General features: G+C 35.4%; 1 protein-coding gene and 1 long non-coding RNA gene across 2 annotated transcripts; both read right to left on the bottom strand.

Annotated features, from left to right (window-relative positions):
- Positions 1-3045: 3045 nt before the first annotated feature.
- Positions 3046-4167, bottom strand: LOC140174611 (uncharacterized). The gene is made up of 2 exons (XR_011864348.1): positions 3934-4167; positions 3046-3334 (listed from the first exon to the last, which is right to left on the bottom strand). It is a non-coding gene; the product is annotated as an uncharacterized lncRNA (long non-coding RNA).
- Positions 4168-5701: 1534 nt separating this feature from the next.
- LOC112707489 (uncharacterized) lies at positions 5702-15905 on the bottom strand. The gene is made up of 3 exons (XM_025759235.3): positions 15102-15905; positions 6797-6982; positions 5702-6198 (listed from the first exon to the last, which is right to left on the bottom strand). Exons 1-3 carry the CDS (start codon positions 15669-15671, stop codon positions 5914-5916), a joined length of 1041 nt encoding a protein of 346 aa, XP_025615020.1. The 5' UTR covers positions 15672-15905; the 3' UTR covers positions 5702-5913.
- Between the last annotated feature and the right edge of the window lie 16 nt (positions 15906-15921).

Below are 15921 nucleotides of genomic sequence, written 5' to 3'. Positions count from 1 at the left end.
TACATCTTACCCGGAGGCACAATCAAATTCAAATTTATTTTTATTATTATTCTAATTCATTAGTTCATCTTTCATACATTCTCAACATCTCTACACTTCCTTAACATATACCCAGAGTGAGTAGTCAGTGCCACCGTCTCTTACCCGGTCACCTCTATCTCAAACAATTCATTCGAATTTAATCATCATCATACCTTAACGTCATCATTATCATCAACTCATCTCTAACCCAATTGAAATTTACTATTATCATCCTCATAATTACATTAACTCGATTAGCACTTCACAAGCCCGAAATCACCACTACAAAATCATAATTCATTACTCCACAACTTGCTTCACTCCCAAGTCACTCCCCTTCCATAGTTCGGCCCCCTTACTCTATCACTACAACTTAATTCTAGGATCTTAGAGAATAAAAAATAGGGGTTTAGGGGTTTAAAATTACATTCTAGAACACAAGACTCACTTTGCTGATTTCAGGGCTCACGCGTACGCGTCAATGTGTTTTTCTTGCTCACGTACGCAAGCTCCTTGCTCGCATACGCGAGATGTCAAATCCAAAAGGAATAGTCACGTCACGTGCAGGTGGTCGCGTCGCGTGCAGGTGGTCACGTACGTGAATTCTGCAGAGTGGGTAAAAGTGCTAAGTGTTGTAGAATTTCAGTTTCGCCCACCAAACTTCCGACGCGCATAACTTTTATGTTTTAATATATTTTTTATCCGTTCTTTGAACGGCATAAACTTCACGGACACAATTTTGATATGAAACAAATTTGAAACAATTTGGGGGTTCTGAAGCCGAATTATGGCTCGCCAAAATTTAGTCAAAAACTAAGTTTTTACCAAAGACTTCTAAACCTCTATTTCACCAATTTCCTTTATCAAAACCAAAGTTTTACATTTCAAAATGACTCCAAACACACCCAACACAACTCCATATTCAATCACAACCAACCATGCTCAATTTGAACCACTTTTCACAAATTCTCAAAATTCTCAAATATACAAACACAATTATCAATTTTTTAACATTCATATGTTCACATTCATAATCCTCATCCATTAGCATCAAAATCATCAATCATCAATCCATTTTACCAATAACAATGACATTCACATCAGTCAATTACCGATTTGATCATACCTCATCATTTTAACATACATTGACAACTAAAATCATTAAACATGCTCCAAACACATATTCAACTTATCCTATAGCCATCTATCCTAAATTTTCACAAGACATTATACATTAAATACGAGAAACCAAAATTATACCTTGGCCAATTTTTTGATAAACCCGAAACACCTCAAGCGTTTTCGAACCACAAGTTTTCAAGATTCCAAAACCTCACCAACAAAACCCGACCTCCGAAACTTGACCTCAAGCTTCCAAATCTTCAAATTGGCTCCATCCAACACTCAATTTCAATCTATTTTCATAATTGCCACTGTAATTAAAATATATCTTACTAATTTAACTTATATACCAAGGGTTTGAGGGTGCTTACCCGACGCACAACTCAAACGAGCTAAGCCCGATAATACTCGCAAGTTAACTCGAACCTAAACACTGAAATCATGCAAAATTCAACATAATTTCACATTGAATTTCGAAATTAGGGAAGAGAAAATTGAAAAGGAAAATGTGGCTTTCTCACCTAATTAAGTTCTGGGCTTTATAGAGGTCGATACTGCAGTCGCATAGCCGCAAACAGTGCGACAATCGAAACTCCGAATCAAAAGTTATTGAGAATTAAAATTGGGCAAGGGTTTTTGGTATCTCCTTCCTCCCCCTTTCCTCTTGTGCAGCGTGTTCCCCTCAAGGTTTGAGGATGGAAGAGCTAAGCTCTTCATTAATAAAGATTTGAGTTGGGCCTTGGGCCCATTATGGACCCGGTTCGCTCAATTCGGCCCGTTCAGTCTAGTCTTGAGCCAAATTCTTTAAAATTACCGTCAAAATTCATGTTTTAATTAATTCTACCTCATTAAATTATAAATTTTTATTTTCTAATCTCTTGGATTAATAATTAATTTATTAACTAATTATTTACTAATTTTTACGGATTTTACACAAGTAGTCTCTTTCATTTAAAACAAGAAAGTAACAAATATCAACCCTAGCTCCAACAACAGTCAAGGAGAAAACACCAACAATAATACTCTAACATTGAAAATAATAAATCACCCAGATAAAGCAAAACATAAATGCATTTTTTTAAATGCAGATTCAGCCATCTTTTAAAGTAAAGTTGAGACTTAGAATTTAGAAGAGCCTAACATACAATGACGGCATGAGTTTCTATATCAGGTGCCTTTCCTTTCAGTCCACTCCAAGTAGCAACAAATATTTTAGCTTGATTTGATTCCTCTTTATTCTCTTTCTTTTTATGTTACAAAATAAAATAGATATTATAAAGAGTCATAACATAAAAGAAAACTACTAAAGGCTTCCAAAATTAACGTGACCTTACCAAATTAACATGCACTCAATTATTGAACTGCATCAATATAGAGTTGCATCCACTTGTTTTAATCATCATCTGTGAAGTTATTGAAAGTAGGACCAAATCCGAAATCAAGCATGGCATGACTCAATACGCAATTCTGTTTCTCATAAAAAAAATCTAAGTAGCCACAGGTTGCAACAAGGAACAGCAGACACAACAAATTGAAGAGGCAGACAAAGTGGTGGCCAAAGAGAAAGCAAAACAGCAGAGCAATAGTGAGAAGAGAAGCAATGAACTGGAGAGGCATAAGCGACAGCAGACAGAAGCGGATAGCCATGCCAATTAACCACAAAAAAAGAATACTAAATTGTACTTCAATTATGGTTTAGTTTTAATTCAAGAATAATACTCTAATACAAATAGAGGCCATAAAAATTAAAAACACCTATCTAAATTTAGATTATTCTCATTTTACTGATTTAAGTGACATCAATTACATGACCACATACATAAGCATAAATAAAAATAGTTCAAATACAAAGGTATAGTAATAACTATTATCCAAATTTATTTATCGTACAAACCTCCATCAAAACAATATAAGCAGATATATAAATAATAAAGATACTACGTTTATAAAGATATAGTATACATATTAACAAATTAAATATAAAATTTATGTAGAACAAGATCACATTATCTGAAATATGTAATTGACACCATGAAGTGGATAAATTTTAGCTATTCTAGTGATCAATCAAAGCACACAACTCTGACATTCGCTCTAGAGATCAATCAAAGAAAGAAGACCTTCTTTCCCAAGATAAAGGTTCTGTTTCGAATTTGCCGAATGAGATCGAGCCTTTATGTATAGAATCGGCCTACAAATTTGGCAAGGAAGAATTCAAAGCAACAACGGTCATGAACAAAAATAAAGTTTTTTCGTATCAACATTAATATTATATCCATTCAATTCTCATAATGTTGATACTATTGCAAGATATTACAGTGAGTTGCAAGTGACCAGGGAGAAAATTACATGAAAAAAAAGAGATAAAACATGTATATGCAATATTATAAATCATAGATATGAATGTTTCCTTAAGATATAATCCATAGAAATTAGAACAAAACAAAATCTATGGAAAATAGTATACCTTTAACCTTACACTATTCAATTCCAGTCAATTTCTTTACCTAAATCTAATTTTAGATTAAGTTCAAGAAGCAATAATATATCAAATAGAAACTACAATGTATTAGAGACTATGACACAATAACTGAATATACTAACTAAGAATGACCAAAACATAAAAGCATGTGTGATAATGGATTATGAATGGAACATGATAACTGAAGCTGAAAGTGAAAACCATAAATCCATGCTGAAATCAACAAGAGTGGATGAAAAGACAACACAAAAACCTGAAAGTAAACAAAGAGAGCGAATGTCAGAGTAGAAGGAAACAAAGATTACGACCAGTATCATCGAGAAGCGTAGCGCTTTAGAGGAGCAGAATCGTCAAGAAGCACAGCACCGTGGAGGACCAGATTCGTCGAGAAGCGCAGCGTCGTGGAGGACCAACGTCGTCGAGAAGCGCAGTGCTGTGGAGGACCAGCGTCGTCGAGAAACACAACGCCATGGAGGACCGCTGTCGTTGAGCTGCTCGCCGTGATTGGACAAAGGGGTTGGAGTTTTGGAATTTCAGAATTTGAAGGGACTTAAGGCTTGGTTTGGTAAAGCTTTTTGAAGATGTGCTTGTGCTTTTTAAAAGCTCAAGCTCCTCATTTTGTGTTTGGTAAATCAAAAAGATCATGTGCTTGTAGCTTTTAAAAGATCGTGGTACTTTTGAAAGCACCTAGGATAGAGCTTTTTAAAGTTGGCTTGTGCTTTTCAAAATTTAAAAGTCTAATATAACCTCATATGTTAACTAAATTTTCAAATTTAATGTTTGCATTTATGTCTATTATAGTATTTTTAAATTTTAAAAGCTATTTTACCAAACACAATTGATGTTGCTTATGTTTATTAAAAGTTATTTTTAATTTGATTTACCAAACATAAATGCTACAACTTTTAAAAAGCCATCTTTTAAAAGTTAACTTTTATAAGCTACTTTTAAAAAGTAAAAGCTTTACCAAACTAAGCCTTAGGCTACATTGGGTTAGAGGAAAAAAAATAAAAAAGAAGGAAATAAAAAAAAGAAAAAAAATTGAATGAATTTTTATTTTTTATAAATGTGTTTGGACGAAAGAAAAATAAGAAAAAAAAATATTATAGAAAAAATAAAAAAGCCATATTGGAAGTAAAAAGAAATTTAATTTTCTCTCCATTTTTTTTTTTTTGTTGAAAAGAAAAAAATTGGTGAATCTTACCAATATTTTTTTATTTATTTTTTTTTTCCATTTTTTTTCTTTAACCAAATAAAAAAAATAACTATTTTTCTTCTTATTTCTTTCTCTTTCTTTCTTTCTTTTTATTTTTACTTCAAACAAACACACCTTTATAGATTTCAATGGATTTTTGTTCCAGAGACCTATTTCAAACCTTTTTGTCTTTTTTTTTTATTTTTCTTAAGTTATTTAAAGGTAAAGAAATAAAATGGATTTTTTATATTACAACGTTTTATAAATATATCTTTAGATATTAAAGACAACCATTTTTATAAATCACGATCAAACACCAAACTTATAACTAATATCAGATATGAAATATACATAAGCCAAAGGTTGCAAGGTTACAAATGATGTCCCCGTAAGCTTAGCATTCCAATCTGCGTTACCGAGGATGTCACACCATATACAACATCATTCTATATCTATAGGCTGGTAACCACTTCGTACAATGACGATTGTATTTTTATGAGTAAATATCCACGTCTATCTCCATTCATTATATTAAAATAATAAGGCAAATTACTCCCTTCAACCGTTGAAAAATAGTAATAGATTGATACATCGAATGTGAGTGTCACATAGAAATAATTTTTTAAAATAAATTTTAATAAGTCTCTAATAATTTTAAAAATAGAATTAATAAATTTCATTTTAAAATATGCTAAACAAATAATCAACTTGAGTTAGTTGAGTGAATTAACTCATCTACTTAAATAAATATTAAAATTCAAAATTCGTCTTGTGTATATACAATAATTCATTGACTAGTAGTAATAAATTCTTAAACGAAGTTCAAATTTACTATAGATTCTAATCTACCTAATAAAAAAAACCATGAGGCACCCAAAAAATATGCTAAACAAATCAAGTCCTTCAAATATAATTTTTCTATTTTTTTTTTCTTTTCTACAGATACATTTGGCATTAGTAACATTCTTTTATGTAGCTTTGCCACTAACATAGTCTTCCGTACATAACTCTAGTACTTCACACAATTCACATCTCCAAAATTGCATAATTCTTTGATTTGAACTAACGACCCATGGTTTGATAATCACTTAAGTTACTTTAATTTGCAGGTGCTATGAAACACTTGGGTTCGGTGTTTCTTATCATAAGCCTTGTTGAGAAGAACCACACAGTCAAGATGGTGACGGAACTTGGGATTGATGAGGTTGGGAACCACTTTGAAAGATGACGTCATGCTGACACGTATTATTATTGGTAATCCTCTTCCAGAATCTAACATATCCTGCATGCTTCTTCCTGCACCATACATGGGCTTGTTCTTCGTTCCCAATTGTAATGCGAAGATTGTTAATCCACTCTCCGCATAGAGTTCTGGTCCCTGCATGCAATGTATTATATTGTTAGATGTTATTCGAATCACTTTTGCATGAAGTTTAGTTCAAAAATAATTCATTCTCATAGATAAAGTTTAGTTCGTCAATTTGTGTGTATAGATTCTAGATAATTAATATAAATTATATTAATTCACGTATGCATGCATATATGCATAAACTAATAAAATATCAAAAATTTCATATATTGATCAGACGCCTGTTGGTAAAAATTTATTGTTCTTCTAAATTTCTTTTACTATTCTTTAGTGTAAATCTCAAAATAAGGATGTTTATGTTTCTATTTTTCAGTGTTTTTTGTTATGTCGTGAGAGTGCATGAAGTTAGTCCCACATAAAAAAAACAAGAAAAAATGAGAAATTTATAAGATGAGAGATCCATTAATTTATTATCTTAAGATTTTGAATTGAATGTAGTGTTATCTTATATTAGAGTGAAGAGTTTCTACGCATGGGACGGATAACTCAGAGTAATCTCTAATCAGTTAATCACTATTTACAAAGCATGCATCAACCTAATGATATTAAAGAACATTGTTTTATGTATATATATATAACATGTACATTGAGTCCTAATTATACTTACACGAGAGGACGCAAAGGGTAAGATAGAAAACTTCATGTCCATGATTGGAGGAAGAATGTGGAGACGAAAGAACCTGGATTTATTCTCTATGATTAAATTCATGGAACAATTGCAGTTCAGGATCTTTGTTGTCACGCCAGTCCTATCCACTCCTTCCGTAAGCTTAAACTCTGGAATCTTTGCGATCTTCAAGTACAGTCAATCAAAGCAAGCAAATTAAATAAATAAATCAATAATTTATTTTACTATGAATTCAATTTAATCAAGATTATCATCTTTTATCTGAAAATTAGTCAAGAATAATTTTTTAATAACATAAGCAAAATGAACTAATTGACTTAAAAAGAACGAAAGTTCATGATATGACAGGGTCAACAAAGATTAAGTTCTAAATTAGATCTTTTAATCTTAAAATTTTGATATTATGTGATGATATATATTATTTTTTAAAAAACACACATAAGTTAGAGAAAATATATAAATGATTATATCTTTAATATTTAGGATATTTTTTTTGTAATGTGAATTTTACTATTTTTTTCAATTTTTTAAACTTTAATTCGAGCATTCATGAAAAATAAACTTTATGCTTGTCACTCTAACAACCAGCAATTCAGCTTTAAAAACCAATGACTATGAGTAGATTAATTATTTAGTGGAGTTAATACTAAAGATAGGTTAAATAAACTTAATATTATTGTACCCAATAATAGTCATTGTGTGCTGTGTATTAAAGATGTTAAAATAGTATATTATTTGTTTATTGTTTATTTTTTGTAGGTGTGGTATTCATGGACTCGTGATGATCGTGATGCTAGATATCCATGGATATTTTCAAATATTATTGTTAGAGAATCATTAAAATCAATTTAGATCAATTAGCATCGTCTATATTTATATAGCATATCTGTACATTAATTGTAGGATTCTATGTCTTTATTACTTTGATTCATTTAGCACCTATAAATACCCCTTGTATATTGTACCCGACACACAACTCAATAATATACTTTTCACATCATTTTCTCAGTCTCTTGTTTCTATCATGGTATCAAGAGCTTAGGTCTTTTTTTTTTTCAATGAATATTAGTTCATAGCCCCTTTGTTTTTTCCTTGTCGGCAGTGTTCTTTGGCCTCCTATTTCGTTCTCTTTTTGACGCTTTGGTTCGTCACCCCCATAACCCTCTTGTTCGTCTTGTCGTCGTGATTCCAACGCCACCATAACCGTCGCCATCAGCCGCCGGACGCGCCGCCGGAAGACGCTGCCACGACCAGCTTGATCTTCCTTCCAGATTCCACCCGTGCCTCTTTGCTCGAAATTTTCGAGCTGTTTCCGATGCTTTGGTTCGTCACCTCCGGTATCATCGTGTTCTTCTCTCCGTCAGCTTTCCAACGCCGCCAAGATCGCCGCCAACGACCACCGCACGCGCCTCCACGCGCCGTCAGAACATTGCTGTCCACCACCATTCTTTCTAATCCAGAGGCTTCAGCAGCCGTTGGATCTTCGTGCAGATCGGACGTCCCTGGAGCGTCCACGTGTCACAAGGTAAGCTGGTTGGCAACCCTGACCCGCGACGACCCGACCCGACCCGACCTTTGCCCGCGTGCCACCTGTGCGCCAGCGTGCCTCCTTCCGCCTATCCGGTGCTGCCACGTGTCGTCACTCGCTGACGTGGCGCTGACGCATCGCTGACGTGGCGCTGACGTGGCGCTGAAGTGGACCCTCCCTAAGGTTTTTTGGTGAGCTCTTTCCGATTCCGCGCTCTGTTTTCTCGTTTTCTGCCCTGAATTTGCAGTTTTCTTCTTCCTTTGCTATTTCTTTTATTACTATGGAAAAATCGGATGTCTTTCAGCCTATCCCTGTTATTCTTAATGGCTCCAACTATGCACATTGGGTTGAAGCCATGCGAGGATTTCTTAAAGGGAGAAAATTATGGCGATATGTAACTGGTGATATTGCTTGTCCTATTAAGCCAACTGTATCCAAAGATGGTGCCTCCAAATCCAAGGAGGATGCTGAGAAGGAGAAGGACTATGCAGAGAAATTGGAAGATTGGGATAGTAAAAATCATCAGATTATCACTTGGTTCCGCAACACTTCTACTCCGGGCATTCACTTACAGTTTGGGCGTTTTGAAACTGCTAAAGAGGTACGGGATCATTTGGCGAAACGTTACACTATTTCTGATCTCTCTCATCAGTACCAATTGCTTAAGGAACTTCATAGCCTTAAGCAAGAACGTGGCCAAGCAGTTTCAGATGGAGATTATTTGGGATCAGTTGACCTCCTGTGAGCCTGTTCTTAAAGATCCCGCTGATGCTAAGGCATATGAGGATTATCGGAACCGGACACGTCTCATCCAATTTCTGATGGCACTTACTGATGACTATGAGCCGGTCAAGGCTTCTCTTCTTCATCAGAATCCCTTGCCTAGTCTTGAAGATGCTCTTCTTCGTCTTAAGTCTGAAGAAACGCGCTTGGGATTGCTTCGTTCTAAAAGTGAAACCGTCTTTGCTGCCACCGATAGAAAGGGAAAAATCTGTCGCAATTGTAATCGGACTGGGCATTCCTTCTCCGACTGTCCTTCTATTGAATGTCGTAAGTGCAAACAAAAAGGCCACATTGGCTCCAACTGCCCGAAACTGTTTTGCCATTATTGTAAGCTCTCGGGTCACTTGATTGCTACCTGTCCTACTCGACCACCTCACTCAGATCAGAACAAGTATCAACCTCGTCCCAACAACTCTTCGCATGTGCCTGTCTCTTCTGCTGCTGCTGCTACTGAGTCCACCTCTTCCACTTCTCTCAACACACCTTCTGTCTCTCCATCAGATATTGAAACCCTTCTTCGGCAACTTCTCTCTTTTTCTGGTAATACCCCTGCTACTCTTTCCACCCCTCCAGGTAATTCTAAATGGTATTTTGATTCTGGTTGTTTCAATCATATGTCTCCTTTGCGTCATCTTTTTTCGTCGTTGTCTCCCGCTACAAATGCACCTTCTGTTAACACTGCTAATGGTTCCCTCTTGCATGCAACACATCATGGGGTTATTTCACAGTCCAATATTCATCTTTCTGATGCTTATTTTATTCCAAAATTGAATTTTAATCTTATCTCTGTCGGTCAGCTTGTTGAACTTGGTTTTGATGTCATTTTTTTCAAATTCTGGATGTCGTGTGCAGGATCGTCGGACGGGAAAGATCATCGGGACTGGATGTAAGGTTGGACGCTTATTTGAGCTCGAGAACCTTCATGTTCCCTCTACCAATCTCTGTGCTGTTTCCTCTCCATCTACTCTTCACTTGTGGCACCGACGTCTTGCCCATAGCTCCTTAGGCAAATTACGTCCTCTTATATCTACGGGTGTTTTAGGTCAAGTTCAAAATGAGTCTTTAGATTGCATTTCTTGTCGCACTGCAAAACAACCTGCCCTATCCTTTAATAATAATTCCTCTATTGCATGCTCTCCTTTTGATCTTATTCATTCTGATGTTTGGGGACCCGCTCCCACCGCTTCTATGGGAGGGGCTCGATATTTTGTCCTCTTTATTGATGATTATTCCCGTTTTACTTGGGTCTATTTGATGACTAATCGTTGTGAGTTGCCTCAAATTTATATTAACTTTGCCACTATGGTTCGAACTCAGTTTTCAAAGGTCATTAAAATTTTCAGACGTGATAATGCTATGGAATATCGTGACTCCAAACTTTTAAATTTTCTCGCTGAACAGGGTACTTTGTCCGAATTTTCTTGTCCTGGTACCTCTCAACAAAATGGCAGAGCTGAGCGTAAACACCGTCATATTCTTGACTCTGTCCATGTGATGCTTATTTCCTCTTCCTGTCCTGAGCGTGCTTGGGGTGAAGCTGTCCTCACTGCTGTTCATGCTATCAATAGACTCCCTTCTTCTGTTCTTGGTAACACTACTCCCTTTGAGCGTCTTTATCGTACTTCTCCTGATTACAGTTCTCTCCGTGTTTTTGGTTGTGTCTGTTTTGTCCTTCTTCAGCCTCATGAACATAATAAGCTTGAACCTCGGGCTCGCATGTGTTGTTTTCTTGGGTATGCTTCTGAACATAAGGGTTATCGTTGTTGGGATCCTATCTCTCGCCGTATTCGTATATCTCGTCATGTTGTCTTCTGGGAACATCACATGTTCTCTAGTTTTTCCTCCTTTGAGTCCATTCCTTCTACTCCATCACCGTTTTTTACTAACCCAAATGTTGATCTCTTTTCTAGTGATGATACTACAGGGTCTACCCCAAGTCCACCACTCGAGGCTCCTGATCCTTCACCTTCTCCATCTCCCGATGATTCCAGTCCGGACGGCGATCCCACTCCTAGCGTCATGCCTCCTCCTCCCACTCGTTCTTCTAGGGTAAGGAATCCCCCTCCTCATCTTCTTGATTATCATTGCTTTTCTACTATTCTTCATCAACATGAACCTAAGTCATTCAGAGAAGCCTCCACAAATCCAAATTGGCAACAAGCAATGCAGGAAGAAATACAGGCACTTGAAAAAGCACACACTTGGGATTTGGTTGATCCTCCTTCTGATCAGGAAGTTGTGGGCAGTAGATGGGTATACAAGATCAAGACTCGCTCTGATGGCTCTATTGACCGTTATAAGGCACGATTGGTTGCTCAAGGTTGTACGCAAGAGTATGGTATTGATTATGAAGAGACTTTTGCTCCTGTTGCTCGCCTTACGTCTGTTAGAGCTCTCCTCGCCATTGCTGCGGTTAAAAGATGGTCTCTCGGTCAGATGGATGTGAAGAATGCATTTCTTAATGGGGATTTGAAACAGTGAGTCTATATGAAACCACCTCCAGGATATCCTTGTCCTTCCAGTAAGGTTTGTCTCCTTCGCAAGGCACTTTATGGACTTAAGCAAGCTCCTCGTGAATGGTTTGACAAGTTCAGCACTACCATATGCAGTCTTGGCTTTATTTCTAGTCCTCATGAGAATGCGCTTTTCATTCGTAAAAGCGACCGTGGAGTTGTTCTTCTACTTTTGTATGTTGATGACATGATCATTACTGGAGATGATGTTGATGGTATCTCTGATCTCAAGACATCACTTCAGCGTACCTTTGAAATGAAGGATCTTGGTTCTCTCAGCTATTTTCTTGGTCTCGAGGTCATCTCCACAGATGATGGCATTTATCTCTCTCAGGCTAAGTATGCTTCAGATCTCCTTGCTCGCGCTGGGATTACAGATAGTCGCACCGAATCTACTCCTCTTGAGCCTAATGTTCGATTTACCCCTATGGATGGCACTGTTTTGGATAATCCGACACTTTATCGCCAGTTAGTTGGTGGTCTCGTCTACTTGACTGTCACCCGACCAGACATTGCCTATCCAGTTCATGTTCTCAGCCAGTTCTTGTCTGCTCCCCGTACTACTCACTATGCGGCAGTTCTTCGCATTCTTCGGTATGTCAAAGGCACTCTTTTTCATGGCCTTTATTTTTCTGTCCATTCCTCTTTGACCCTTCAGGCATACTCTGATGCTGATTGGGCTGGTGATCCCATTGATCGTCGTTCTACTACTGGTTATTGTTTGTTTCTTGGCGACGCTCTCATCTCTTGGCGTGCTAAGAAGCAAACGTTCACTGCTCGCTCAAGCACAGAAGCTGAGTACCGTGCCCTTGCTGACACCACTGCGGAGGTTATCTCGGTTCGTTGGCTTCTCGAAGATCTGGGTGCTCCTCAGTCGTCCCCCATTGATGTCTTTTGTGATAACCGCAGTGCTATTCAGATTGCCCATAATGATGTGTTTCATGAACGCACCAAACACATTGAGATTGATTGTCATTTTGTTCGGCAACGAATCCTTATTGATGCTGTTCGTCTCATTGCTGTTGAGACACTGGATCAGACTGCTGATATCTTCACGAAAGCTCATCACCCGACTCGCTTTCAGATTTTGTTATCCAAACTCAAGTTGGTATCCTTAGCTCCCACTTGAGTTTGAGGGGGGATGTTAGAGAATCATTAGAATCAATTTAGATCAATTAGCATCGTCTATATTTATATAGCATATCTGTACATTAATTGTAGGATTCTATGTCTTTATTACTTTAATTCATTTAGCACCTATAAATACCCCTTATATATTGTACCCGACACACAACTCAATAATACACTTTTCACATCATTTTCTCAGTCTCTTGTTTCTATCAATTATAAAGGAATATGTTGAGAGTTGGATAGCTATAGCCATGAGAAAGGAAGACTGGCGCAAGAGATGGTTGATTAATTTTTTTTTTTTTTTGTCGTCTAGAGTAGGATACTCACAGGAATTACTCATGATAGAGGCTAACAGGATCTACAAAATCATCACGGGAACGAATAAATGGGGATGAAGGCGGGGATTGAAGTACTCGTCTCACGAAGATTTACCAAATTTTTGCGGAAAAAAATTATTTATCACATGTCATTTTTTTATTACAATTGAAATAAAATTTTTTCTTCTAAAATTAAGGAATTCTCTTTTATTCCTTATTAATTTTACAACCAAAATGTGTCACATATCACTCCTTTATTGTAATTGAAATTAAATCTTTTTCTCTAAAATTAAAGAGTTTTCTCCTCCTCCTTCTTCTTTTCTCTATCTTTCTCATTCATTCAACCACTCTATCTATTTTAGATATCATTATTAATATCAATGACTAATTATTAATTTGACAATCAAAATGTGCCAGATGATATTTTTTAATTACATTAAAATTAAAATTAAAATATTAAAATTGAAATTGAAATATACATATATTATGTATCATATATTACTACCTAATTTAATAATCAAATGTGTCAGATGACACTCTCTTATTAAAATTAAGAGAAAATATTTTTCTCTAAAATTAATAAACTCCTTTCTAAATTCTCTCATCTACCTCTCTCCATTTTTCTATTTTTCTCTACCATTTTCACTCTATATATAATTTATATTTTATATTAGTAATTTGACAAATCAAAATATGTCATCTGATATTTTTTTATTACAATTAAAATAATTTTTTTTTCCAAAATAAACAAAGTCTTACTCTCACTCTCATTCTTCATCTTTATCTTCCTCTCTCTTTTCTCTCATTCTCTATTTTTTCTAACTTTTTGTTCTACAAAAAAATTAACAAAACAATATAATTCAAATAAAAAATTAGACTTTTTCATATAAAAATAATAACTAAAAATTTTGTTATTTGATTTTTTATCTACAGAGATCATGGTCTTTTTAGCTAGAGACTTTTGTCAATCTACGACTTTTTTTTTGTAAAAGTAGTTTGATTTTATAATTTTTTGCGCCATGCATAATCTATACTATCAGAATAAAGTGGACCATAGTTTTAAAAAATTTATATTCCCATAATGTTATTACGGATAAAAATACTAGTAACTTATATAAGTAACTCTAATTTATTTTATTTTAATTTATATGTTAAAAAATTTATCTTTATGTTAAATTCGTGTTTAAATTATGTTTGATTTAATGTATTTAATTGAATTATATAAAATTTTATTATGATTGTATTAATTTTTTAAAAAAAATTAAAATTTAATAATATCCAATTATTTATGGATATCTATAGGTATTCATCTCTCCCGCGAAAAAAATAAATGAAAATTTGTGACGAAAATAGAACGAAAATAGAGGGTATTTTACTAAATATAGATGAGGGCAAGAGAGGAGTCTCATGGAGACCTATTGCCATTTCTAGTATATAGTTAGAAAAAAATCTAAAATTTTTTTAAAATAAAGTATCAAGTGGTGTTGTAGAAACCGTTGCCATATCCATGAAAATCGTAACGAATGGAGTTGTATTGATTCTATAATTATTAATGACAATGTTAAAGATGATTAAAAAATTAGAGTTATAATTTATTTTTTATTTTTTTATGCTTCATTTTCTTTTTATTTTAAGAAAAAAGAATATTCTTAATCTAAATTAATTTTATTTAATTTAACATTTAAATTTTATGTATATAAACCTAAAATTATATATTTAGATTTAATATTACAGATTTATTTCTGCAATAATTAATAAATACAAACAAAGCAGGTCAAAACTAGTTAGCAAGTTATAGCTACTTTTGCTTTTCAAACTTTAGGTCCCAAACATTTTTGATTAATTATTACTCTTAATTAATACACAAAGAGAGAGTACGCAAATAATTCTCAAACACATTCATAATTAAGAACATAACTAATGATTTGATAATATTATACATAAGATAAAAGAAAATAAAGTAAATGGGCATAACCATGAAAAAGAGCAGAGAGTATTATTGTATAACATACCTGAAGGGAGACGTTGGGCGAAGGAGGTTTTGTAGCAATATAGAACACAAGCAATGCAACTCCCAAACTCACCAAAACCCTCCAACTCATCTGCAACGAAATCCACGCCCATGAATCCGAGTTCTTATAAGAAAAGTACCTCTCCCACCCTCCTTTCTTCTTCATCGCCCCATCATAATACTCATGGTAAAACAATCCTCTCTCTTCCTCTTCCTCCTCCTCGTCCTCGTGGCCGCCGGGGCCATCTATAATAACCAACCGGTTAACGTCCCCGGTGGCGACCGTGTCGTGGCTACTATCATAAGATACTTTCTTGTGGTGCAAGAAAGAATGGCTGGATCCTCTGGAGGAGTAGCGGCAGAGGGCGAACCGGCCTGCCGGGTCGTATTCGTTTGTTGGGTTGGTGTCGGACCGGATTGGAGAGTGAAAGGTTGATTCGGCGTCGTTTTGAGTGGAGGGACTCTGGACATAGTATCCGCAAGGGTATGTTTGGTATATTAGTGAGTCATGGTTGTGGTCTTCTACAACATTGTTGTTGTGATGATGGATTCTACTATTTTTGGAGGACATGATCGATGTTGCTTAAGTGTGACTGTGATTGTGAGTGTGAGTGTAATCTTGAGGAGAGAAGGAATTTTCTGACATGGAGAAAGGTAGCTTTGGAGATGGGTGGGTTTTAAATTCAATAAAGATGAGGAGGACTATGAATTATGCTGAGGGGTCATAAAGTTGAAGGCATTTTGCGATCCAAAAGGAGAAAAGAAAATGAAAAGTTGAAGCCATTTGTTTACTAGTGATATTTTTGTCTTTAAATTAAGAC

This window comes from Arachis hypogaea, chromosome 8, assembly GCF_003086295.3.
Source record: "Arachis hypogaea cultivar Tifrunner chromosome 8, arahy.Tifrunner.gnm2.J5K5, whole genome shotgun sequence".
NCBI lineage: Eukaryota > Viridiplantae > Streptophyta > Magnoliopsida > Fabales > Fabaceae > Arachis > Arachis hypogaea.
The sequence above is the reverse complement of the archived record's forward strand: the minus strand, read 5'-3'. Positions and strand labels throughout refer to the sequence as shown.